This window comes from Columba livia, chromosome 2 (genome assembly GCF_036013475.1).
Source record: "Columba livia isolate bColLiv1 breed racing homer chromosome 2, bColLiv1.pat.W.v2, whole genome shotgun sequence".
NCBI classification, from domain to species: Eukaryota; Metazoa; Chordata; class Aves; order Columbiformes; family Columbidae; genus Columba; species Columba livia.
The window spans coordinates 148,672,776-148,699,425 of record NC_088603.1 but is presented as its reverse complement, the minus strand read 5'-3'; the positions used below and the strand labels follow the sequence as shown (position 1 = coordinate 148,699,425).

The window sequence follows — 26,650 nt, the reverse complement described above, 5'->3', positions numbered from 1 at the left end:
AAGCAGCTTAGTCCAGTTTTGCTTGATTTGTTTTTAGATAAACTGAGGTTGTAACCAGTTTATTTTCAACTGTAATAAGCCTTTCTTTATTTCACTAAATGCACATTAGCATTGATTTCTATAACTTGATTTATGGACATATTTTAAAAATTTTAAAAAAATCTTGCCATTGAGGACCACAAAATATTTATCTTAAGCTTTGTGTGTGCAGAAAGGATTAGTCATTCCAGCTGTGCTGGCACAACAGGATCAGTAAAGCCATCTTTTCTTGCTCTGTTTTGTTACCAAATGCAGCTTCTATTACTCCAATTGAAGTAAGTTATTCTTGTAGAAGTGCTTTTTAGCCAAGATGATAGTCTGCATGAGAACTACAGCAATATGGAAAAGGTTTTTTTGCCCCCAAGCAGAGCAAGAAGTTCACGGTTTAGCGTAGGCTTATTGGAAATTTAATGAGAGTTTGAATATCATTAGCAGTTTCACTGATTATTTTACCAGAAACATAAGCTACCCTGAGATTGTAGATACATCTTGAGTAGAAAAATGATTCAGTTCCCCTCAGCTGCAAACTCTGTTCATATTTGAATGTAACCACATAATTTGGTTTTACAGAGAACTATAGCCGTGTCTAATCCTTGGGTTTTTATTTACTAGTGCGATCAGTCAAACAGATGAAATGTGTTCAGAAATCCCTTTTAGCTGTAGTGCACTTACCTAATAGCTATTGATTTTGGCACAACTTGCAAAGTGTAGCTGAAAAATATATGTATTCCCCTTGTCCTCAGTTTGGCTCTGTGTTGAAGTCTGTCTTCTAAGTTTATCTGTAAAACTGAATCTTAGGATACTCAATATTTTCTAGTTGTATTCATAAATACACCTTAAAAAGTATGCCAGATAGACCACAAACTTAATGCTGTGTATATTGTGCAACAGTTCTGTACAAAAACTAGTTATTTGGAACCTTTTGTTACAAGAAAAGGCTAAAAACACCTATTGTCATTAATAAGTGGGTATGAAAGACGAGCCATAGAATTATTGTGTGTAAGCAGTGGGCTGTCATCAGTTAGCAATAATCCCACATTCCTGTGATTGTGTTTTCTATAAATATGAAGAAGAGCATTGCAGCAATTCAGACCCATGTGCCGGCTGCCTTGGAGCAGTGGGATCACAGGCTGGCTGAGGGCTGGATTCTGAGCGGCCTCATCAATCCACAAGATCTGTTGACTAATTGGTCTTCCCCTGTCTACTGTCTTCTGTTTATAAACAACACAGTTTGTAACTCTCCTAAAAGACACATTTATGAACCAGTGGATATCATTGGTTAACTACTCAACAAATTTGGGAGTAATTTAGAAGTACTTTAACACTAATTACACTGCCTTTCTTGGTGTGTTTTAGTTTTTCAGCTAAGTTTGGAGAGATTTTATCCCTGTTTTGACTTAGAAATCTTGAAATATGTGTAAGAAAATCAGGCAGAGGTTCTGTAAAACTACACACTTATCCTGAAGACTCATTTGGTTTCCCAAACAGCTCATTCAGCTCTTTGGGGAACTCTTTGCTATTCTGCAGGAAACAAAAAACAACCAACCAACCGACCACCACCACCAAACACCCACTATCATAGCAGCCACAGACCTCAAATCCTCTGGCATGAGTTACTCTTCAAACATTTTGATAACTGCAAGACAGAAGACCAATGCTTTTGTTTTCTAATGGATAACCCATGCAAATGGAATCCTACAGACATGAAATTTTTCAAGTAAATAGAAAGCATTGCAGAGACTAAATGAAAGGGGGTGGATGTGCCTTTCATACAGGATGGCTATTAATTTTTATGGGGTTTTTAATGCTTCTGGAGTGTTTTTTCTATTTTTCTCATTCATGGAAACACTGAAATCCTAACAGAAGTCTATGCCTGTCCTTTTCAACTTTGCCTGTTGTACCACCGCTTTCATCTCTGTGTCAGGTTATGAGTGTGCGGCATTAGTGAGCCTTAAGGCATTGACCTTTTACAGAGCTGATGCGAAGTTAAATCCTTTCTGAGCACTCATTGTTATTGTTGGTGAGACTGCAGAAAGTACAGGGATCTCTGGGTCACGTTCTCTGCTGGTGAGATAATTGCCTGCAGGTGAAGAGAAAAATGCAATTTGAGATCTTCCAAGCTTCCAGAGCAGGTGTGCGTTGCTGAGTCAAGAGCAGGTATTGACAGATCACTTCTTCTACAGCATTGACAATCTCATTCCTTAGCAGAGGCAGCTTTGGAACCATTAGTTAGCAATCGTGGAGACAGCACACAATAGACTGTAGAAACTCCATGAAATTTGACTTTGTAGAACTTCTTTTGAAAGGTCTTGGATGATGCAACCTAACAACAAACCTGTTCAGAGTCGAGATTGTTTATGCCGAGATGACTATCCTTTTGGTTTGGAGCTTGGAAGAAGATAAGGTCACGTTAATCAAATGCTATTTTCTAAGCAGAATGTTGTTGAAAAAGCTAGTCAGGTATGTAACATCTTTTGGAAGAAGAAGGAAGAGCAAGATCGATTCTAAATTCTATTGTTATAGCTAATCCCTATGCATTCAAAAGTTCTAAGAAACAGAATAATTTGGGCTATATTATGTACTTTTGAAGAAGCATTCAGAGTTATTAAAAGTGAAGAGAAAATATTTTTAAAGAGTTGTGTGAAAATCAAAATGCTGCAAAGGACTGTAAAATAACTTCTTTACATATAAAATAGACAGTGCCATGTATTACTCTAGAGACTTAACTTTATTATTTCTTGGAGGTAAGTAAAGGTATTTTTCATCTGTCTGCTGTCAGGACTGTATTGCAAGGTTTTCTCTCAGTTACCTAGAAATAGGGCAGTGAAGTTGGCCTATATATTTTCAAAGTCAGGATAGTTTCAGCATAACGCAAACTGGTGATTACTTAGATTTGGCCTTTGCAGAGTAATACTCCCACTTTTTTCTGAGGCTGTTTTGCCTCCACAATACATTGCTAGGCAAAGGGAAACATCTTTGCTGGAATGTGCTGACAGGAATTTAATAAAGATAGAACTGTGCAGCAATTCTGTTCAGACTTGATGGAAATAAATATTCGCTCCATCACTCCAGGAGTTGAAAGTTGAATACATTTAACTTTTGGAAAGGGTCTCTGTTCTGTCCACTTTGACAGGAAAAGTACTCTAGGAAGAGTACATTTCACATTATAGAAGAAGAGCATTGAATATTATGGGGAGTGGAGGTCTGATCATAGCTGCAACTATGCAAGTAGGTCTTTCTGTGCTCTTAATGTCTGTTTGCCATCTGAGATATTCAGAGCCTGAGGTCATAGCTTCATGAGTGTTTCCTCTGGCAGAAAGGCTGTTTTATGTATCGTCCATGACTTTTTGTGCCTTTCTGTTCTGCTTATGTAGCAAAGGAATAAAGAGGATTGGGAAACTAACCTCGATTAAAGGTAACCTTGTTTTATGGAGCTGCACCAAGTGTCGTAGGTTAGAGTTGGTGGGGGTTGTTAGGGAAACTGCTTAAGTTCTTCTAACGTGTACCTCAGTATTACCTTAGCATAGGTAGTATAACCTTAGCATAGGTAGTATAAGCTCCATTTGGAAAAAATAAACTGGATCTCTAAAGTGCACTGAGGAAGCCCTGCCTTTCTTCACTGACTTGAGAGATGACTTGAAGAGATGTGCTTAGGCTAAAGCTTGCCCTTGTGAATTCTGTCTTCAGCATCTATGCAGATTTCACACAGTTAGAATTACTTTTCAGACAGAACTATAACTGCATCATTGTATTAGAACAGACCAGCTGGTTGGAATGGACGTCTGGAGGTCATCTGGTCCAAGCCCTCAGCTCAGGCAGGATGACCTAGAGCTGGTTGCCCAGGACCACATCCAGACTGTTTGTTAGTACCTCCAAGGGTGGAGACTCCACGACCTTTCTGGGCAACCTGCTACAGTGCTCAGTCACCCTCACAGCAGAAAAGCGTTTCCTGATGTTCAGGTGGTACTTCCTGTGTTTCAGTCTGTGCCTGTTGCTTCCGGTCCTGTCACTGGGCACCCCTAAAAAGAGCCTGGCTCCATCCTCTTTGCACCTTTCCTTCAGGTGTTTAGATACTTTGAGGAGATCCCCTGGAGCATTCTCTTCTCCATGGCAAACAGTCCCAGCTCTCCCAGTCTCTCCTCATATACAAGGTGTTCCAGTCCCATAATCATCTTGGTTGGACTCTCCAGTATGTCGGTGTCTCTCTTGTACTGGGGAGCCCAGCATTGGACCCAGCACCCAGTTGTGTCTTAGCAGGGCTGAGCAGAGGGGAGCGTCACCTGCAAGGGCACATTTCTGCCTCATGGTCAACCTAGTGTCCACCAGGACCTCTGAAATACTTGTAGGTGAATGGTGTCTGAAGCATTTGCATATCTGAATTAGCCTCTCCAAGTAATCTTTTGAGTTTGTTAATACATCTGAATGGCTCTAATTCTGAGACAGAATAAGTCGGTTTTGTGTTTCAGTGACATTTCACAAATTGCTCTTTTTTTTTTAATCACTAACAATAACCTGGATGTATAGGGTGTCTTCAGAATCCCTTAAATATAGCACATTATTTCTGAAAGTTTAAATAACTTCCATTTGATCTGTAATTCCACCAACATTTTACATATTCTGTTGAGTGTCGTAGATCAACCTTTAACAGTTTGTTCACAAATTGATGTTTTATCATTTATACACAGAGAAGTTAGCCCGTGATTTTCATTACATTCAAATAATAGGTGTGAAAAGAATATCCAGATTAACAAAGCCTTATACTGAGGACGTGCAGCTCTTAGATCTCTAGAATGTGAAATGAACTTCTCTTAATTTTATAAACCGTTCATCCCGTTCCTCTCTCTGCTTTGCGCAGCATGTAATTGTGCAGGCTGCACGCAGTCTTCATGGGCCACAGGTGGGTCAGGAGTCCCTGTTTTGGAGATCACTGTGTATTTGATAACCAGCAAGCTGGGAAGAGTTTGTAGCAGTGAGCCAGGCAGAACTGGCTTCCCAACATTTTCCTCTTAATATTTTATTCAGAATCTGTAAGGATCCTAAATAAGTTATAAAGAGGCAGATCATGAGGTTGAGAACTTTTGTTTTCTTGTCTTGACATCCTTCTGAGAGAATGATGTAATATATTAGTGTCTTTTTCAGTGAGGATTGTCTTTATTACCTCACTTTACGTTTTGAAATTAATACTAATAATTCAGTCTTGTTAATCTACCTTCACTTCTGTTTTCTCTTACACTCTGATTAACTTGTTTCCTGAGTAAATACAGTCAAAGTTTTGTTTTGCTTTCTACAGAACCATAAACTGGCAATGTCACAGGACCAGGGGATTTTTAACTGTATGTTTTCTAACATAGCATATGCAATGGTAGCATTACTGCTGTCACTGATGGAGCTTCTCTGATGTGGGAGTTATGATGGAGACTGAAAAGACACAACCTGTAGGTGCATATAGCTGTGACTTCGATGTTTTAAGGAGGCGTTTGGCTTATTTTGTTAGATAATGGAACTTAGTTTCAGAAACGTTTTTTTAAATGCGTGCGCATTCACTCCTGATATTGTACTGATTGTACTGTAGACAGGATTAACACTTGCTGAAGTTATTACCATTAACAGCTGTCACTGATCAAGAGAAAAAAAAAAGCAATTCTTTTCAAAATGAAGGCAAATGCAGGGCTATTTAGAAATTTGACATATCTGAGTAGAAAAGCTTGGCAGAGTGTTGTTTTACAAAGAGGTATGCTGAGCTATGTGTGTGAGAGAAATCAGGTTATAAAATAGACTGAATGAGATGTACTGTGCCTCTAGGGAAAATCTTAGCCTGTGTTCTAGGGCTTAGTTGGACCTCAGTCTTATTTCTTGAAGTGGGGTACAGAGCAAAAAAGTTACAGGTTCCCTGTAAATGGGAAAACTCTCTTGGTCCGTTTGATTGTGGAAGAGTGTAGAGCTGGCATCCGTGTCAAAATACAAGTTTAATGTGGAATACGTTCATTCTGCAGAGTTTTGTGAAGAAGAAAATTGGCTAGTTACAGTGGGCACCACCAAGAACCTTTTGTTTTCCATAGCAAAAACAGATCCTATGAACTGCAAATATCTGCAGTTTACCTATTTTGTAAGGGTTAGTGACTGTGGACTTGCGAGAATTTTACATTAACTGTATTCATCTTCCAGTAGGTGTGAGTATGCAAAAAAGTTGGGAGAATTTAAGAGATTTAAAATTTGTAATCAGAGCTAGGACCAGCTCTTCATTTTCTTTATTCAATGGTAAAGTATTTGTTAAGGGAGAGAAGCAGTGAGAGGCATAATTGGATGTTAATTTAGTTTGCAGAGTATTTTGCCTGGAATTCACTGGACTGTGTCTTAATGCTTTTTATGTGCAGTATAAAATGTTAGTGGGACAAATATTTTTGTCCATGTTTTGGTGGCGGACGTCTGCTGCACAGACTAACGTTGCATATTTTCAGTGAACCTATAATACTTTGCCTTTTAGCACAGATTTCAGAGATGCTCATTCCCACATTCTGTCTCCTCCTTCCCCTTGTCTTGGAGCCTGCTCTCGGAGAATTTCTGAACCATCTCTGGTAGGAGATGATGTTTCCTTTGTTCCAAATGCATCATCTCAGGGCTTTGCTCAGGAAGGCAAAAGCCATTGAAGAAGAACACTCTTGCACAGATTTATGTGCTTTATCAATGAGCAGTTATCCGTTGGTGTTCACAAGTAGTTCATCATTCTCTCTGAGTAGACAAGGGTTTTGTGGGTTCATATTCTCCATCTGTCAAAATATTTTATAACACTTTTTCAAGGCTTAGCAGTGTTTTTCAAGGCTTAGCTTTCCTGGTGCCAGGGACTCTTTAATAGCAAAGACTGTGGCCTTCAAAAGCCAAGTACTAGTAGGCATAAAAGCCTACTGTGGTGACAGAACAGGCTTTAAAAACTTTTGTATTTGTTCACACAAGTGTTTCAGTGTAGAAAATCCCGCCTTTAAGCTTCATTAACTTCGTAAGACTGCAAACTAAAAGTCCAGTGTTGTATGCATTTAACTTTTAAGACAATGAGCGTTAAGGTTGAAATGCAGATTACAAGGAAGAAAAAAGAATATTTTCACCCCAGAACAAAGTACTGTGAGACCCTCAGCTCTCCTGCACTCCAGAGTAACCCTGGAGTGAAGTTTTAAATGCGCCATTCAAAGAAAAATGAAAAATCCTTTGAGCAATGACCTATAAAAAAAGAGTAATAACTATAAGCTGCAAGACAATGATGTCTTTACCATGCTGCATCTCGGGAATCCTGTGGCACTGGCTCACCGCTCGGGGATGGACGCACCGGGAAAACTTCTAAGTCACCGCTGGGAATTTTTCAAAGTCCCACTCTCTTAATACGCTACGAACAGTGTGATATAGTGAAATACTCTGGTGTGCAGGTGTGAGGTCTGAGTAAGAAAATGTGGAATATGTCCCAGTACTGAAATCCAGGATTCTGGGAAATGTGACTTGACTTCCCTGTGCACACCAGCCAGCAAATGTTCAGCATGTTTGAGTCCGACATTAAGCAAGTATGTAAAAATGTATATGGTGCCTGCAGCAGTTCTTTCGTGCACAAAAGTCCAAATGTTAATACAGAATATGCAATTTAAATGGAAAACAAAGAAGCTTTGAGGTTCATTATGGTATGTACACTAGCTCACCCATGTAGTTTTTCTTTAAAATTCATATAATCATCAAATTCTATGTGATGCATTTGAAACAGCACAGACTGGACTCCAGAGCTGCTTTCACATAAGAACCTACAGGCGCGAACAAGAATTGCATGAGTGGCTTCACCTTACAGTGCTGTTAGTTGAAAAATGCTACGTCTGCAACGCATGATATTAATGACTAATTAAATATTAGATTGCTGTGTGGTGTCTCTGCAGCCATCTAAACTCTCTGTCTCCAAAGGAAGCTCCCTGCTTCCATTGCTATCTGCTTTGAACAATGAACAAAATTAATGATCAAATTTACCACCATTGTAAATGTAACTTGGTTACTGATGCGGATTGCAGCTTTTCCTCTACTCCTCTATTTTCCTTCAACTCCATCACAGATCCACTGATCTGGTGTCCCATTACACGTTTACAAAACCTTTGTTATTACACCTCTTGTTCAATTGCAGTGAGACACAGTTCACAGTTCCAGTTTGTCTATGAGAGAAGCAGGGTGAGTGTGTGTGTGAAAGTAGGGTTTTCTTTAAATCATTGGGTTTTACTATTGTAGTCTTATTGTGGTGGACTATGCTGTTAACTTAAAACTTGCAATGCTATGCATGGATTATTTATTTTTTTAAAGTGGGTACAAATTAATAGTAGCGTTTAAAGTCCCTGTGACACTGCATTCAGTTAAAGACACTCCTTTTGTTTAGGAAAACAAGAACAGCTGGTAAGAAACACCTTCACCAACTAGTCCTGATGTCTGCGAATTCTTAGAGGCCCTAATAAATTTCTTTGGTTAGTTCTGTCTTTTTAACGGAATCCAGGAAATATTCATTAGCACAAAAACGCAGACAGCAGAATAAGGAAATGAAAATAGTTATGGCTGTTATTGCATCCTGAAAACAAAGCCACTGGAGGTTCCATATATTTCCTTAACAAAGCGCTTTTTTTTCCCCCCAGACCTAAAGATTTCCGAAGGAGGTAATTCAAAGAAGAAAACCTGCCATCAGGAATGTCTCTTCTCCTTGAAAAGAAATTCTTCTAACATAGAAGCTTCTGTGCATCTCGGCCATCCCTTCTATACAGAATGGTTTTGACAGGTGTTAGCAAACTTTATTTGGGAAGACTATAAAGATCATTGTGTTAGAAACAGCTAACAATAAATATTATGTATTAATACCAGCGGTACTCTATGTTGTATGATCTGGTATTTGTTGATGGTATTTTTTTTAATACTATTATTAAAGAATTAATACATTTCTAATTAATATTTATATCTCATGGAGACAGTACATTGTTTACTGAAATAATGTGTCTCACTCTAAAAGTTGCAAAACTTGAATTCTGTGCAGTAAGAGCAGTGATGAATTATGGTCGCAGAGCTCCCACAAAGGGCACTGTTGATAAATCATCTGATTGGCTTTTCTGGTGAAACAGGAGATCCATCGTTACACAGCTGGATGGACGAGAGAATGCCCATCTTAGTTCAGACAAGGGGAACTGTTCATGTAGAGCTTGTTTTCTCTTTGGACAACATAAAAAAGCAGTGGCCGAAGCCATTTAATCTGTTAGACTCGGTGATTTTAAAGGTCCTTTCCAACAGAAATGATTCTATGATTCTGTTTCTGTAACTGATTGTGTGGTTCTTGTGAAAATTTTTCTAGAACGTGGGGAGTATATACCCTGTGAGGTTAATGGTGAGATTTAGCTGAACCCATGTCTGTGTGTGCCTGCAGTTTGCTTGTCTTTTTAGGTGAATATACCCACTGAAGTTGCTGTGGTGGTGGTAAGTAAAATCAAACTTCTTCCAGAGCCAAATTACATTAAAAAAACCACAGCTCTCCAGAGAAAGCAGTTGCACGTACCAGGTGGGCGTGCGTGCAGAGTGTAGTCCTGTTAGAGATAAGATAACAGTATTAAAAGATGCATCTTGGAAGAATGAGGAGGTGATGAGATTTGGGAGGGTCATTTTTTTGTGTCTTGTGGGAGTTTATCTCACAGTCTTCTGCAATCTTCTAGAAAGCATTTTTCTGCACAACGTGCTTTGCCGACAGTTTAGCCTGTTCATTACAACCAAAGAAGTATTTGGTCGCTGACCATAATTTTTCATGCTGAAGCTCTGGCCATCTTTTGATCGGGAGTGCCGCGGGGTGTGCTTGCAGCCCTGCAAGCGGAGCCAGGGGAAATGGGTTTATGCTATAAGAGGGTGTGTTGGCTACAGGGAGGAAACCTGCAGCGTTTCACAGTGTCTGCAGCTGCTTGGATGCTGGAGAAGCCACATTTCAGTTCCAACAGAACGTTCTGCTGGGATACTGCAGAGCAGCAAGGACAGCGTGGATTTCAGAGGTGACACCATCTGCAAACCATGGTGGTGGGAAAGGAACTTCCAGGCACTGTGTAAGGAGCGTAGGCAAGGAACGGACAGAATGAGAACAACTGGTTTGTAATAATCTTCCTGTTCTTCACTCTTGTTATTCGCTCTGCACTTAAATCTCCGGAGTGCTAAGTGACACCACCAGGGTTGACTCTTCTCTACTTTGTAGCTGCTGAATCCCTAGTTCATAGTTTCCTTTTTTTCCCCCTCTTAAGCGCAAATCTGATTTTGATTCAAGTCACAGAAACATGCCTTCCTTACTTAAAAAAACGTACTAAAGAACAAAGCAGCAATAGTTTTAGTATGAAAATGAAATGAGGAAAGTGAACTTAAGTGTTGAATGATGCAAAATAAGTCTTAAAAGTTATTTTGATTTTGCAAATTGCTTCCCTGAAGTTCATTACAGCTCTTTTGCACAGATAACCCTCAAACCAAAGTTGTGTAAGTAAATGAAGCACTGATTGTTTTATGTACAGTAGAAGATGCTGATGTGTTACCTGCCAAATTTTACAATGTTTGGTGAGGAAAGTTTGTGTTTTCTATATTCATTTTTTACAAGCATCACATAGAAAGAAAAAGATTGTTTTATTTGTAGTCATATATTTCATTATGTGAAATAATGGTTTGGTACCAGGCGTTTCTGCAGCATTCAGATGGGCTTATCCCAGGAAATGTTCTTTTCTAGTGAACACTCAGACTTCATTTCCAAGTCAGTAACCACATTTAGTTCACTAGTAAATGTATTTTAAAAAGCAATATGTTAAAGTAAATGCTCTTTGTTGTGTAAGGGCACACAAAGTACATACACTCGATTGGCAAGATCTGGGTGGCATCAGCTGTTCCTCATGTTAAATACTTCACAGTCAGCAACCTGAGCTTCTTATGCAGTCTGGAAAAATACAAGACACTCCTTTTTATTTGGAGACTGAATCTTGGAGAAAATGTTGACCATATGTGTCTGTGTCTTACTTTTTTTTGGCGAACATACAAATCCTGAATAATATTTTTATCACTTGGTAGTAGTGCCCACCAGTGACTTTTTATAACCCAGGCATACCCAGCAAGTGACCAGACAATCAACGACAGATGAAGCATTCTGGTTAGCGGGGTGCCAGTAACCGTAAGTATGAATGTGAAGTTAAAGCAAATTAACTTGTGCAATTAAAGTTTGTTCTTTAGTATAGAAATGGTTTTAAAATTGTAACGAACATTCCACCAATTGCCTCATTTTGAAGTGCATGTCTGTGTTGTCCTCCCGCCATCCCTGGTTTTACGCTGCTGCTCTGCCCGGTCCCACGGGAACTTGGCATTTGGATATAGCACAGGCTGGGGTGTAAATTAATTATGAACTGTAACACGAGGCTCCAAGTCTTTCTGAGACAACAGCGGCAGAATTGCTTGATTTTTTGATTATTTTCCGTCAGTGGCCACCTCAGCGTCACTTCCACAGGAGCTACAATTTGATGCATCATGGAGAAGACAAGAAGGTGTCAGTACAACACCTGAGTGGGAGAGTGACAGCCGGGGAGAGGGAAAGGTGAGGTGGGTGTGCACAGCCCAGAGCAGGCAGGTAAATTAATCACAGGATGCAGCCATAATCTACATCTAATTTTAATAACATCTCTGGCTGGCAGCAGTGTGTGCCAGCACACACAGTCATCACTTGGTGCCTCGGTATTCTGTGAACTGGGGTTAGGCTGCTTTAAGTCTGTAAATTGTTATACTTTTCTACCTTCTTTACTTTAAATGCAAGTCCAAGTAAGGAAATGACATTCAACTCACATTTTCAGCAACTTTTCTCACCTTTCTCCAAGGCAGTGGTGGGAGTTAGGGGGCGAGAGAAGTAACAGGAAAAGAGTTACACAGCACCTCAGCAGGAACGGCCCTGGGACCCACGTGAGCATGTGTGTAAATGGTTCGTATGACCCATCAGGCTGAATTCTAGGCCAGATAATTGGAGATTCCACAGCAATGGTACCAGTTTGTCCTGGTGAGCTGAGAGGTCTTTCCTGACAAACAGAGCGAACCCAGTTTGGGCGAGCGGAAAGAAGGTTCTGGGATTATAGGACTGGATTATAGGGCTGAATTAAAAGTGCTCCATGTCTAAGTCTTTAAATCCTCTTTTGATGCTTAGTCTCCACCGTGCTGTTCAAAACTGTTCACAAGTCACTTTATCATTTACCTGATTTAGTTTAACATCACCTGGTGCTTGCAGCTGGGCTGGGTTTTTCTCATCCTCTCATCATCAGCTGATCTGAGCTGGTCCTGGGACTGTGGCACGTCAATATACAAAATCTGCGATCCACAGGTGGTACAACCACCTCCCTCTCTTGGGTCCTCTCTCCACTTGTCCATGTATAATTTTAAAAATCAGGCTAAATATTGTTTATAGGAAGTGTCTATATAATTTAAAATAAAACAGTTGCCCAAAAGCGTTGAAAAATCAAAATGCATTTTCTTCTCTTTACATTCTGTCCCCTGTAGATCTATACAATTGTTCTAAGGTAAAAATCAATCAAATACAGAATTACCATATAAAAGCTTGCCAGTTTTATTTGCATACAAGACAGAAATGAAAGAGGTTCACAATAAATTATCAGTGTGCTCCCACAGAAAATTCTTGCGTATTTATATCATCTGGGTTAAAAAAAAATTCTGTTAACATAAGACTTTGCAAAAGGGTAATAGCTGGGTTCAAGGAAACCTGATTACACATTGTTCTCTGGTGAATGCAGTTGGGTTAACTCAGTAAAGCGATTCATCCAAAACCAACAGAACATAATCAACTGGAAACACATGGATAACAAAACATGAACTTTTCCGAAGGGTTCTACATACACCAACTAGCGGATGCTTTTTTTTTTTAGATACAGTTGGAATAGTGCACGGAACAGAACTCCAGAGAAAGATCTACAGGTGACCTTTCATCATCATCATCTAGCACCAACCCACTAACATACTAAGTTTCTGGCATGCAAGATAATTACCATGATTTGTTGTGTCAACTGGCCATGTACACTTTTTTCTCCTTTAATACAAGAGCCTGTAAACATCTTCTGGGACAGGTTCAGCACCTGGACAAAAGGCCACACAGAGACGCACATACAATATTTCCCTTTTTTAAACAGTTCACCAAGAGGGTTTTTTTCCATTCGCCCTGTCGTGCGCTGGAGTCTTGAGGCTCCGTTTGGCGATCCTCCTCGTGAAGCGACTGATTCCCGGGGATCTCAGCTCAGCGGCTTCCATCTCTTCTCGAACAGGAGTGAACTCTGGTTGAGCGATATGAGGTGATGGGTAGGAGGACTGGGAGTACGGGGCTGGTAAGGGGTAGGACCCGTGAACCACGTACGGCTCTTGCTCACCATCATACATGTCCTCGGGGTCATAGATTTGGTAGGAGTTATGTGGCAACTGCACTACGGGGATGTCTTGATCGGTTGGCTCACCGTATCCACCTTAACCCACCACCACCAAGAGTATTCATACGGTTAACACAGGAGGAGGGGGGCAGAAAATTAAAGCACTCATTAGGAAATTGACATTTCATATATAGATATATTTATATATAATGTGTGAGTGTATATATATATATATCATCTTTAAATACACATCTTTTATTCACACAAAGGAACAGTGGAAACATTTAACAAAATTAATAAGCTGGAGCGATTGGAAACCCACCAACAGACAGCCAAGTTAGTTGGAAACCACCACCAGAATTTGTCAAATGGCCAGTTGTAATCCTGCGCTTACACACTGCGCCACCTGCCTGCTTTAGCTTATCCCAATTACGGTCTAAAATACGTGATTAACAGGCAAAATGGGTCAGGCGAGACTTTTTGAGCGTGGCAAGGCAGCTAAGTGCATGTCCAGCAGCGAGTGAGTTCATTAGTGGTAGTCAGTGTCGTTGATGGAAAGCACAGAGCAGTTCAGCATCCACCTCTGACCTTCCTGACCCAGCCTGGGCCTCTCACCTTCGGGACTGGTAGCCATTGTAAGGGATGGGGCCTTCAAACAGGAATCCAACAGCGGGGAGGGAAAGGGAGGAGGAAAGGACAGGAAGAGACGACAACAAAAACATTCAGGTGAGTAAAACATACAAATCAGCTCCGGGGTAGATTAAACCGTAAACATCAAACAAATACGTCTCATGTGTAACATCTGTAGTAACCAGTGGTTCGCTAATAAATTTCAATTTTAGGTTGGGGGACATGATTTTTGGCGATTGTGTTAACTTCCTCCCGTGGCCTCTCCGTGCTACGAGACGGGAAAGTAGGAGGATACAGAGAAGACGTAGAAAGAATCATTTTCTCCAGGTTGCTTCGCTGGTTAATGACAGACACGTGCATCCCTGTGTCAGGTCACTCGACCAGGGGTTTAGTAAGGGTCATGCTCTCATGCCATTCCGAGGCACACGGGAGGGGAACCCGAGCGAAAAAACATTTGGAAAACTAAAAATGTAAAAACTCAGCTGTCACACACATTAGAGGCGGGGGTTCAACACACAGACATGGAGATGGAGCAGGGTCCTAACTACACAAACACATAAAGGACAAAAACCCACTACGTGGGATCCGTTTTACAGGCCACAAGAGATGGGAGATTCCCCTTGGTCACCAGCCTGGGGTCACCTTCTCCTCACGCTGCAGTCCCATCAAATACAGCACCATTGGACAAACACATTTTTAGGGACCTACCAAGGGAGGTTTAGGTTGGACATTAGGAAAAGGCTCTTCACCCAGAGGGTGCTGGAGCACTGGAACAGGCTCCCCAGGGAGGTGTCACAGACCCAAGCCTGACAGTGTTCAAGAAGAGACTGGACACCACCCTCAGACACATGGGGTGAACTGTGGGGTTGTCCTGTGCAGGGACAGGAGTTGGACTCGATGATCCTGGTGGATCCTTTCCAACTCAGGACATTCTATGATTCTACCACGTTTTAGTGCAAGGTTCACCGGTAGCCTCCATCTCACTTTGGCTGTTGGAAAATGCCCCCCTGACCCCGCGATCGGCTCCCCCTACTCACCTCCCATGCTGTACTCACCTCCCATGCCGTACCCCGCGCAGGAGGACGGGTCGCAGTAGCCGGGCGGGCCAGAGGGACCCTGGGAGCCCGGGGGACCTGTGTGACCAGCGGGACCTCGAGGGCCTGGAGATCCTGGTGGCCCTGGGCTGCCAGTTCGACTTTCTCCGGGAGGTCCTGCGTAGAAGGGCGAGACGAAACACCTGAGTTGTGTCTTTCATAGAATCACAGAATAGTTTGGGTTGGAAGGGACCTTCAAAGGTCATGTATTCCAAGCCCCTTCATGAAAGCAGGGAGCTGAGGCCACCTCTTCTCCAGGGCTGGAAAACATGGCCGTGTGTGCTACCAACACCTCCAGGAGACAGCAGAGGCGGGGAGCTGGTCGGCATGAGCTGAGGGAAGGGCTGAAGCTTTCCTTGGCAAGGAAGACCAAGCAGCAGCCAGAGAGCAGGAACCCACTCCTGACGAGCCCCCTCTCTGGCCACTGCTTCATCTGCCTTGCCAGAGACAGCGTTTAGCCAGGAATTTATACCAAGCAAATGTTTCACCAAGCGTCAGACGTTCAGAAGGGCAGTTTCCCGGGCAGGACGGTCCTGCGCAGCTCTGTGTTCACCCCCTCTGGGCGATGCTGCGCCCCAGCACCTGTGCTCCCATGGCCAGGAAACCCCAGGGAAGGCAATCCAATTTCACACCTGTTTCAACAGGACCTGGATCTCAGCCTCTATGCTTTTTCAGGAGCTAGATCTAAATCCCTGTGATTAATGTGCCTAGTTATTCTACATTTCTCTGTCGAGTCACAGTTAGGTATCGCCTTAAGTCAATGAGAAAACAAATGCAATTAATCCAGATTAATTTTTTCCCCTTTCAGACTCCATCTCTGAAAATAATAATTATAATATTTTTTAAAAAAAGGGTTTATCACAGGGAAAAGGAAAATACTTGTGTGACTGATGACACCATCACGTGGCACATCACAATGTTGTATTACAGAGTAAGAACATGACAGTTCAGGTGCCTAAACCACCAACTCTTCTGCTGCTTAAGGCTCAGAAGCAGAGGATGGAGCCCTGTGGCTTTCCACATGGGTCGGAATGGCCTAACCCAGGCACCTCAAACACCACAACTTTACCTGTAGATCCCGGTGGGCCTCGGGGTCCTTGTGTTCCAACACCTGGATTGCCTTTCTCTCCTTTCTCACCTGGTAAACCTAAGGAAATAGTACTCATCAGAGTCACATTTTGAACCAAACTGCGTGCAGTGTTTTTGTTATTTAACGAGGATTATAGTTCCATATGCTATTTTTCACCTAGAAACAGATGGCAGAGAAAGAAAGAGGTAAAAAGAAAGAATTATTTGGTTCTTTTTCCCTCCCTTCCCCAACAGCTTCTCACGGGAAACATGGCATTCCTGGGGTCTTAAACATTCCTGCTGCCGCGGTGGTTTCACCGAGGTGGTATGCAGAGGCATCAGCCAGTTTCCAGGCTGTGCTTCCTGCTGGAAAGCTGCCTCTGGACTATACCAGGGTACAACCATCCTAAGGCAGAAGAATCCTCAAAGCCTCACAAAGCTGCCTATAAATTACTCTGTGGCCTAGAAAAGTCAAATTTTTAATGCAACAGCCAATTTGTCTTCCAACATTCACCCACTGAAGAGTGGTTCAGCTTAAGATGGTTCTGCAGACAAATGGAGAGAGTTACGGTGAGTTATTGCAGAGTCCTGCTAGAAGGCAAGAAAGGAGTTTCAGCACAGTCAAAATCTGTCCCCTCAAACAAAGCCCAGCCTAAGAGTTTCCTGATCACAAAACCGATGCGCAGCTGTTGAGTTGTGCTCCTGCACTTGCTCATGGTCCTCAGTTTCTATCACTGGGTCTGATCCATGGAGATCACAGATCTAGTAATCCAGAAGGCATCACCTTCTTCCACCTTTCCACCTCTGTCTGCACTGCCACTGTGGCACCCTATAAAAACACTTTCTATACGCAGCGATCACAATAAACGGTGCCGAACTAGAGTAGGTGTCAAAACTACAAATTCCAGACCCTGAGTTTCCACTGGCAACTTGGAAACTCTCACAAAGTCTGTGTTTGATTTGGATGGTTCAAAAACACCAAATCCAGGCTGGTTTGTGGGACTTTCCCCCCATTTTTCAGACCTCCCAGCTCTCGTAATTGCCCTCACCCCTTCAGAGCTTTTGCACTTTCAGAGTCAAAGCCAATATAGAGCACATCCGTAACAACAAAGTAGAAAGAAAACAGCTGCTGCCCTTGATGGAGCAATATCTACAGTTTCAACTGACTGGCCTCCTTCTTTCCCTCCTGCTCAGGTAAGTGTTACCTCCTAGGGAACAACACCTGGAGGACACCTGCTTTTTGCAAGGAGCCATAGAGGATTTTCTTTTTTCCTTCATAAGCTAATTCTGATGGAAGTAAATAAGTAAGAATAAAGTCTAACTGCAGAAAAAATTGTAATTAAAACCCATCACTGACCAAGAATTGCTCCCACCAAGTTTATTAAATAAGAGTCTGCTGAGTTACAGGGGATTCGGTAATGCTGAGGAATTCTAGGTCTTCTACAGAACAGGAGGCGTCCAGGGCACTATATCGTGTAGCCCAACCATGTGGAAAACCCAGGCTGCACCACGGCCACCAGTAACTCCATACTGAGCACAGCGCTTTTAACCAAAGCATGATGAGCTCTTTCTCTTACCTCCAGAAAGCTTTTTTGCCACTGTCCTGGCATAGTTGTGGTATTTTTTGTTTCCCTTTTGTACTTTATATTTCCTTTGATTGCACAAGTTTAGGGCTCTTTTTTTTTTTCCAATTTCTTTTGGTGATCAATTATTTTCTCATCGAGAAATTATACAACCACAGCTACTTCCACAACATTTCCCATTAGGGTGTTGCCAAAGCTTTCCAAGCATTTCTAGTAACACTGTGTTTAACAGGAGAGACTTGGCCACCAAGAGAAGAAATACCATGGCCAAAATACATTAGCAGGAAGTGTCAGAAGAGAGCAGGTGTGATAATCTGGGTGATGTTCATACCAGTGTTTTGCAAACAGCAGGTGTCTTCTTACTTCTCCTTCCAGAGGACACTGGGCAAGACACAACAAGGCCTTGTACCCCTCATCCCTGAATTTATGGATAATGCAATATTTATATAATTACTACTAAAAGTGAAGTCTTTCTGTTTGGTTGTCCTGACCCTTTAGTCATTTGATGACAACAGTGGTGCATCAGTTCCTTCTAACATTCCTTCCTATCGATGTCAGCCCATGTTAGCAGTGTTACTAGATGTGCCTTTGACCAGTGTGGGAACACAGAATGTGCTCTCACCTGGAGACTCCAGCTCATGCCTCTAAAACCTGTTGATTTGATTACCAGAATTCTTCAGTTGCTGAATCACCCCCCTCAGCTTATTGGCAAATTCTTGCTTGTATCACGAGCATAAGCTTGTTATCCCATGACTGACACACTGACTTATTGATCACAGTGATATTCAAGGGCATGAAATTCTTCTGAAGGATCCCTAGGTTCTGCTTTGCTGGTTTAATACTCTCACCTGTGCTTACTATGACATTCGAAGCAAAGCAAGTACCTCCTCCACTGTTTAAAATCTCTGGTGAAATTCTCAAAATGATCTGCAACCACAAGTCTCAAGACCAAAAGAGCTGCCACGAAGCCAGCTTTTCAAAGGGCATTTGGGCTTGGCACCAGAGTGGAGCCACATCTGATGTGCATCACCCAGTTAAGCACTGACACTCAGTCTGGAGCACCTGAAGAGAGCCAGGCGTTTGGGGCAGGTTACAGAACCTGGAGTGCTAAAAGGGTCACAATTAAATAAAAAAGTGCAGATATCAGCACAAAGTGGCTCTGCCATGCTGAGACCCACCTCTTCTGTCCCACGTGCAGGCTCTGCAGATTTTTAGATGATGGCATACAGCTGAAATCCAGAAATCCTGGATGTTTAAGTTTAGACAATCTTGATGAGGTGGCTCGGATACACGACTCTATGTTCTCCCCCTACTCAGTGGTTCAGGCTACCACCTCAGGATAGAATCACAGCATCATTTAGTTTGGAAAAGACATTGAAGATCATCAGGTCCAACCACTAACCTAACACTGCCAAGTCCACCAATAAACCATGTCCCTAAGCACCACATCTACACATCTTTTAAACACCTCCAGGGATGGTGACTCCACCACTTCCCTGGGCAGCCTGTTCCAATGCCTGACAACCCTTTCCGTGAAGAATTTTTTCCTAATATCTAATCTGTACCTCCCCTGGCACAGCATGAGGCCATTTCCTCTTGTCCTATCACTTGTTACCTTGAAGATCAACGCCCTCCATGCTACAACCTCCTTTCAGGTAGCTGCAGACAGCGATAAGGTCTCCCCTCAGCCTCCTTTTCTCCAGGCTGAACAGCCCCAGTACCCTCAGCTGCTTCACACGAAACTCATGCCCCAGACCCTTTATCAGCTTCATTGTCCTTCTCTGAACTCTCTCCAGCACCTCAATGTCTTTCCTGTAGTGAGAGGCCCAAAACTGAACACAGGTTTCGAGGTGCATCCTCACCAGTGCTGAGTACAAGGATGCATTGGGCCAAAAAGATCAAGAACGGCTCTCTAGCCTAACTGCTCAAAGATTTATCAGGGAGAGGCAGGCCTCGTTTCAGACCTTATTCCAAGATCTAATATCCAACACACAGAGGAATATATTCATCAAACTGAACCACAAGACCTTCTTCCCATTGGTGGTAGTAGGTAGGAAAGGAACGCAGCTTTAAGCTGCCTGAAGTTAGATTGCCTGCTCTAACCTTTAACCACTGGAGAAAGGCTGGAGAGGAGTTAGCACCTCCATCATTTCCATCAAAACCCCTTCACACCTAATCTTCTTACTTTCTGTGTTGCTTGTAAACCACTGCTTTCTCTTACAACTGAATTAGTTCCTGCCAGCCTTTTGCCAGTAGATAATAAGCAGCCCCCGGCCAAACTACAAGTATAGTAAAAGCAATGTGACCAGGTTGTTAAAGCTGTAGCCTTGAGACTGTTTTAGACTTCCAGATTATAAAGTGTCCAAAAGGTAAGTTTCAGGAATTTAATATCCATAGCCTTGGTAGCCCTAGCTCCTAAATCTCACTGAAGGTCAATGGGTCTTTAAGTGTTCAAACTCCAGCATCTGGAAATTTGCTGGCATCTTTTCTTCTGGGATTCTTAGCAATGCAATACGTGGGATTCCTGTTCTCAGAGACTGCGTTCCAAAACTGAGTCTGAACCTCCTGTTTGCAGTGCAGGGTTTGGTTAGCAGAGACTGCAGTTTCAGTCAGAAGTGCTATCCAGAACCTTTGATGAATGATTGCATTGCACAGGGTATGTAGGGAGCAGTCCTACATGGCAGATATATGCTCTAACCTACATTTATATTCCTGAGGGAACCTGCCAAAAATCCACGTCATCTGTGATCAACAACTGAATTCCACCCATTTTGAAGACAAATTGCTCAGGCAAACCTCTCGGCCTGCATTCCAGGTACCTGAAATTTCCTTAGCCCTGGCTTGCTTCAAACAACTCTGTTGCAGTTCTCTACTTCTGCTGCCGACCTTCTCACAAGGTAAACGTATCTAAATTGCCTCTACGTGTCCTGTAAACAAATATTTGCCATTTGCAAAAGGCAAAGTCTGTCCGTGTGCATTGCTTTGATCATAAGAAGACTGGCCCATGATGGACCACTGCTTATCCTACTGTACAACAACATTACATGGTGTCTTCAAAGGCAATTGCCCTGAAGTTTTCAAATCACAGCTTGCCATGTGCTCAATTATTATTCTTTACACACACAAGAACACATGCCCATACGTGATGTTCACAGAATAAACTCCAGTAAGAAATGATAAATATGGAACAAATCTACTCAGTCTAAGAATAAAATGTTCATTCTGGAACAAGTTCTGAAGCTCTTGCGCAGGGCTAACCTTTGAAATCACATGGATATCAAGTTCCTAATGCAAACATACTGCAGGCCAAGATACAAGTCTGCTTCAGGTTTCTTTCAGTTTAATATCCAGTAAAGTTTACCCAAGTGAAAGAAAACAAACACCGAAGCAAGGATACCCTACTCCTAAGGCAAAACTCACGAGTTAAAATCAAGCACTTTGTGAGCTTCCCTAATGGACTTTCCACCAAAGCTCTTTAATGAGAGTAACTTAACAGATTCCCAGACCTTTTGGTCATCGTTAATGGCTCCTCCTGTAAACCACGGAAAATTCAAAATTCACCCATTTCACTTTCTGTCAAGGTCACCTTTGCATTTCATTAGAGCACAACTGAGAGAAAGTCAAGGCATCGCTCTCCAAGTTGCCTCAATGGTTAATCACTCTCAGGGATAAAAGTGTGCATCACATCTATCATTTGAGTTAGAGTGGCTTCAGATTCTAGTGTTTTCATACTTGTGCTCCAGACATACTTCAGCAACGACATCAAACTGTCTCTCCCCCTCCACACTAACCACTTTTTTATGTCTTGTCCCCATCCAAAATAAGCAATGGCTTGGGTTCAACCCCATGGAGATCACAAGCAACTGAAATCAATTATTTCCAATGCTCTGCTAAAGATACCTCTGGTAGCATCAGTTATTAAAAACAAAATCAAGATCACAAACACATTGTCTAGCAAAGAAAATCAAATGTCCATGGTTTGTGCACAAAAGGAAATCTTTGGTTTTGCTTATCTATTTTTGTCTTTAACAGAATACCATCCTTTGAGGAGAACTGCATTTTGCAATTAAGAAAAATTAAACAGCTACCAAAAATGTCTTCTTTCAAAGATGTTCACTTTTAACCATACTGTATAATAACACAGGGTGATTGTTAGTTGACTCAACTGGCTAAAGTTCCATGTAATTCCACTGAAATTTTTCCATCAGAGCTGTAAACATGTGGCTTTTGCTAACCAATATTTAACTAACTCTTCCATATGAAGCCAGGAAGCAAATATAGATGAAGTTGTACTTGAGAATAGTGATTTTCCCGGTGACAGCTTAGGTATTTATTGTATTTTAATCACAATGGGATGGAGGGAGTAGCCATAAGCTTTGTGCATCACTTCAGGACACAGCATGAGAGCAGAAGTCCACCCAGCAGAAGAATAACTGCACTTTCACAGCATGTGAAATCTAGTGGTGCCTCGGCACAAGCTTTACTATCACTTTTACATTTTTCCTTAAAGTTGAGAAAACTACCCATATATTATAAAAATAATTGGAAAAAAATTCTGCAGTACTCCAACTACTTTCTCAGCACTGAGGAGCCAGACACTAGTTATTTAAGTCCCAGTTCATAAACATAGAAACAAAACAAAAGATGTTTGAACTAGCTGAAATAAAAATAGAAACCAGTGCTGTGAACTAGTTAAAATAAAAATAGAGATGAGTGCTGTGAATAATCAGTGTTTATTTACACAAGTATGTAAGAGCAGAATTCTAGTATTTATCTGGGGTTATGTACTATAGAGAACTGATAACATAATGTGGCCTCCTTAATCTTTAAATCACCGGTTCAATTCAAATGGCTTGTTGGGGCACCAATAAAACGCTCAGACTGCTAGCAAATATTGAGATTGACAGAGATGATTTTTTTTTCCACATCATTAAAAAAATACAAGTGATAAGACCCCACAGTGTACAGCTAAAAGAATAATCAACTAGGAAAACTAAACAACAAATGCCTTAGTGTGATCCTAATCCATTCACTTGTGTCTACACTGGCAAAAAGATAGATCTGAGCTGGCAACAGCCACTGAGAACTGATTGTGTCAAGAGAATGATTTCTCCTTTCTCACAGAGGTGAGTCTTTCTTGGAAGGACCAGCTCAGTGTGTTACTAGCGAGAGGATACACCCAGGAATGGGACACCCTGGACCTAGAAGTTCAAGTGGAGGTTTTGAGCACAACTCCAGGACACAGTCCCAGTCCAAACCTCCTTCCAAAACATCTGCCTAATGTTTGGCAGAGTGACAAGGTCCGCAAGGAGAAAGAAGCTCTTGGCCAAGCAAGTTAGCAGCGAGGTTCACTGATGTGAAGATCTCCCACTGCTGACATTTTCCAGTAAAGCTCTTTGGTGTATGATTGCCAACCAGTTCTACACGCTGCTTTGCAGAAGTTTCCCCCTCTCACAGGCTGGGATTGATGGGTGGAGGGCAGGAGGAAACACCTAGCGTGCCCCTGCTCTTTTGTCTTCTTTCTACCAGCACCTTGCCACTCAGTTCAGAGGCTCTAACAAGTTCTTGCAGCCATCTCAATAGTTTGAACTCTTAGGTTAAAAAAAAAAACAACAAACCAACACTCTACAAGATAAACAAAAGGTATTTTTTTCCTTTTAGTGTCTATTGCTTTTACTATGCTCTATGGACACTGCTTCTCTGTTGCAGTGTATTTTCTGTATTTAAAGGTGGAGGCTGACTTTCTTCTAATCTGGCACTGCTTTTGAACACTAAATTGATTTCATATACAACCAAAATGCTGATGATATCAGCAAAAATAAACACATTGTTCATAAAGACTTTCAAGTGGCTGGCTGGAAGTCTTCAGGATAGGACTACACACGTGACTTGCTGAACAAGTTAAATACAAACAATGTTCTGGAACAGAGCAAGGGATGGGGCCTGAGTCCATTTATCCTCCCCTCTGTAGTCACCAGAAACTCAAACCCCTGCCATCCAGAAGCAGAGTATTTTAGTCTGCTGTTTGACTGTATGATGTGTAATTAGGAATCAAGAGAGAACTGGGAATGCACAAGAAACTTCCAGGCGATCTCCATAAGCATAAGAAGCTGGTAAATGTAAATTTTACTTATCATTAATGCATTTTGGGGTTAAGTTAGAGCGATTCCTTAGAAATTGATTCTGAAACATCCCAAGGGTCTGTACAACTCAAAAAGTATCTTTCTGCTGAATAATCTGCTACTACATTAAGCACACATCAGTCTAAAATTTCAGTTGTTTCTGAAGAAATTAAATCCTTAAGGACTAATAAATTATTCTATATTCTTATCTACTTTCTGAATGAGCTTCTTCCTCATCCTTCTCTGCCAGGCTCCAGTTACATTAGCATACTAAAATCCGTTTTCACACCAAATAAACTAGCCAGTTATTTTGTCTTTAAGTTTACACATGGACTCTTGATTCTTAAACAATCTCATTTTAAGCTATAAAATACTGTAAAACACTCCCAACATTTGGCATCACATTTTATGAAAAGCTGCAGAGAGCTCTGGCTGACTGATTACAATCCTTGAAGTATGCTCGATAAGATCTTGCTCTCTACCAAGAATGAATCTCCTCACAAGCACTATCTGCCAAAATCAGTCCCTTCAACATCAGTTATCTATATAGATTGGAAAAGAGTAATATTTTTAATGTGTTTTTACCCTTTCTGTACTCACTCTTTTACCAATGTTGATCCCCAGATATTAATAATATCAGCAGTGCGTTAACCTACATCATGTTTCATTTAAATGACTGTATCTAATCACTCTGATTTCATAGTAGTATAACATGCAGGTCTGGCCCTCAGCACAACAAATATGATGCAAAATACACGCTAAATGCTAAACAGGTTTCCCTTTTCGTAGCCTGGCATTTTGGTTCCTGCATTCCTGAAGTCCCAGTGAAATATCCCGTGTGCTTAAAAAGTCCCTGCCTGAGAAGCCATTTAAAATACACCAACATTACTATGGAAGCAACTGCCCTGAAATCTGCATTTAGTCTCTCCAGGTCACCATTTGCTTTGTCTTCTGATTTTCTTTCCTAGTTGCCTCCTGCTCCCTCATTCCTCCTTCTTTCTGGTCTTTACTCAGCTGGAGCAGGCAGCAGCATGACTGAGAGGCCAGTACCCTAAACCTTGCCTCTCTTTTCAAGAAGGTAATTGGAATTATAGTCTTGAGGAGAACGAAGAACCCACAGACTCACAGTTTCACTCAAAGGCTTTCTTTTGAAAACAGTGCTTTAACTCTGGTCATCACAGCTACTGTGAACTGGAACCATTGAGCTCCTGAACTGAACAGGCTTCATAGCAGTTCATTAACAGCAACACCAATTCACCGCTCTTGAATATCACATTTGTCTCTTGGGTTTTTGGTCAGTTCCTCTTGTGATGCTCTTCAAAGCACTTGCACAATCACAGATCTACTCAGTCCTACCTCTGTGAGGTTAGTGCTACTCCGGTACACCGAAGATTGCCAGGGTTGCACAGAGAGAGAGTAAATCAAAGTATGGAGTTTGTTTCTTTATTAGACAATACTGGTGGAGGAAAGGGGAAAGGGATCTAGCCTACATGTAAGAATACAGTAGAGAATGATTGCAAATGAAGAGTTAATTGTATTACTTCTCTCTGACTTCATAATTTCCTCTCCTTGATCCTCTCAACCCCTCATAAACGAAGATTTTTTTTCCCTCTTATTATCAACCTTGCTCCTTTCAAATGATCATAATTTAGAAATATTCAGACAGACATATTTCAAGTTTGGCAGAAATGCTCAGTCTTTCCCCAACATGGACATACCAGTTTTGCAGCTGACTTTCTTCAGAAGCTCCTTTGCTTATACATTAGATTTCCAAATCACTTCAGAGTCCTACTAAGATGAGAGCATGATGTGATGGGATGTGCCCAATAAGATGCCACCAGTCTTCAGCAATTTAGGCATTAAACCTCTGTCTGATGCTACCAAATCACACTCAGCAAAGCCTATATTACCTTCATGACAGAGTCTCCAGAGCTTTCGCTATGGTCTGTGTTGAGCTCACCAATCAATTAGTGAGAAAACGGTTGTTCTCACATTTAGACAGGAGACAAAAGCCATCAGAATGTAGCAGGAAAGGGAGATATATTTTTGTACATGTGAAGTATGAAGCCTACCTCTTTCTCCTGGTCTTCCTGGTTGCCCAGGGCTTCCTGGAAACCCTTGCATGCCCGGTGATCCTTGTTCACCCTGTGGCCCTGGAGCCCCTGGCCGACCTGGCTCACCAGGAGGTCCTGCGATGGTTCGTGTTGAGACAGACTGGCTTGGAATCTGGTTCAGAATTGAGTTATATCTTGCCATATGACCTGTCAGGAAAAAAATGTCCCCATTCTCAAGTTGTAGTGGAGAATCCGGTTCAGCTAAGTTTGAACAGAGCACTGGCAGGTCCTCAAGGCTGTGGTCTGTCATGCTTTGATAATATGAAGTTGTGTGCTTGTCTATGGGAAAACAGTGGTTTAGGCAGTACACAGAAAAGGGGAAGAACTATTGTGTATAATATTATTTCCTTGCTTTGATTTTTTTTATGTCTATAAAAATTTAAAATTGTCACAGCAGAAGCTTCTGGGTACTATAATAGACTGGAAACAATTCAGACTTTTTTTTAGATGCCTGATGCTAATCAGCTCTAATTGGACATAAATCCATTTGAACATGAATTGAGTTGGAACATAAATCCTGACTGTCTAGCCTAAAATTAATTGATACCCTTGAATGCTCTGAGAAGCATCATATTTGTAAGCAAT

The 26,650-nt window shown here is 41.6% G+C and overlaps 2 protein-coding genes and 1 long non-coding RNA gene across 14 annotated transcripts in view; 2 read left to right on the top strand and 1 right to left on the bottom strand.

The window, feature by feature from the left end:
- MRPL13 (mitochondrial ribosomal protein L13) overlaps positions 1-8,909 on the top strand; it is a 34,446-nt gene extending 25,537 nt beyond the window's left edge. The window contains exon 7 of the mRNA XM_005507277.3: positions 8,682-8,909. Coding sequence (XP_005507334.1) covers positions 8,682-8,706 — 25 coding nt within the window. The 3' untranslated portion in view covers positions 8,707-8,909. The remainder of the gene's footprint in view (positions 1-8,681) is intronic.
- A 1,493-nt stretch (positions 8,910-10,402) lies between these two features.
- LOC135578695 (uncharacterized) lies at positions 10,403-11,276 on the top strand. The gene is made up of 2 exons (XR_010470765.1): positions 10,403-10,536; positions 11,119-11,276. It is a non-coding gene; the product is annotated as an uncharacterized LOC135578695 (long non-coding RNA).
- A 1,346-nt stretch (positions 11,277-12,622) lies between these two features.
- Positions 12,623-26,650, bottom strand: part of COL14A1 (collagen type XIV alpha 1 chain) — a 127,143-nt gene continuing 113,115 nt past the window's right edge. For 6 of the 12 annotated variants that reach the window (XM_065054335.1, XM_065054333.1, XM_065054339.1 and 3 more), the window contains 4 exons: positions 26,024-26,212; positions 16,248-16,325; positions 15,140-15,295; positions 12,623-13,550 (listed from right to left, as the gene is read on the bottom strand). In XM_065054335.1, the coding sequence (XP_064910407.1) occupies positions 13,225-13,550; positions 15,140-15,295; positions 16,248-16,325; positions 26,024-26,212 (749 nt within the window). In that variant the 3' untranslated portion in view covers positions 12,623-13,224. Of the gene's footprint in view, positions 13,551-14,069; positions 14,104-15,139; positions 15,296-16,247; positions 16,326-26,023; positions 26,213-26,650 lie in introns of all 12 variants that reach the window. The other 6 variants (XM_065054336.1, XM_065054337.1, XM_065054342.1 and 3 more) reach the window with 3 other exon arrangements.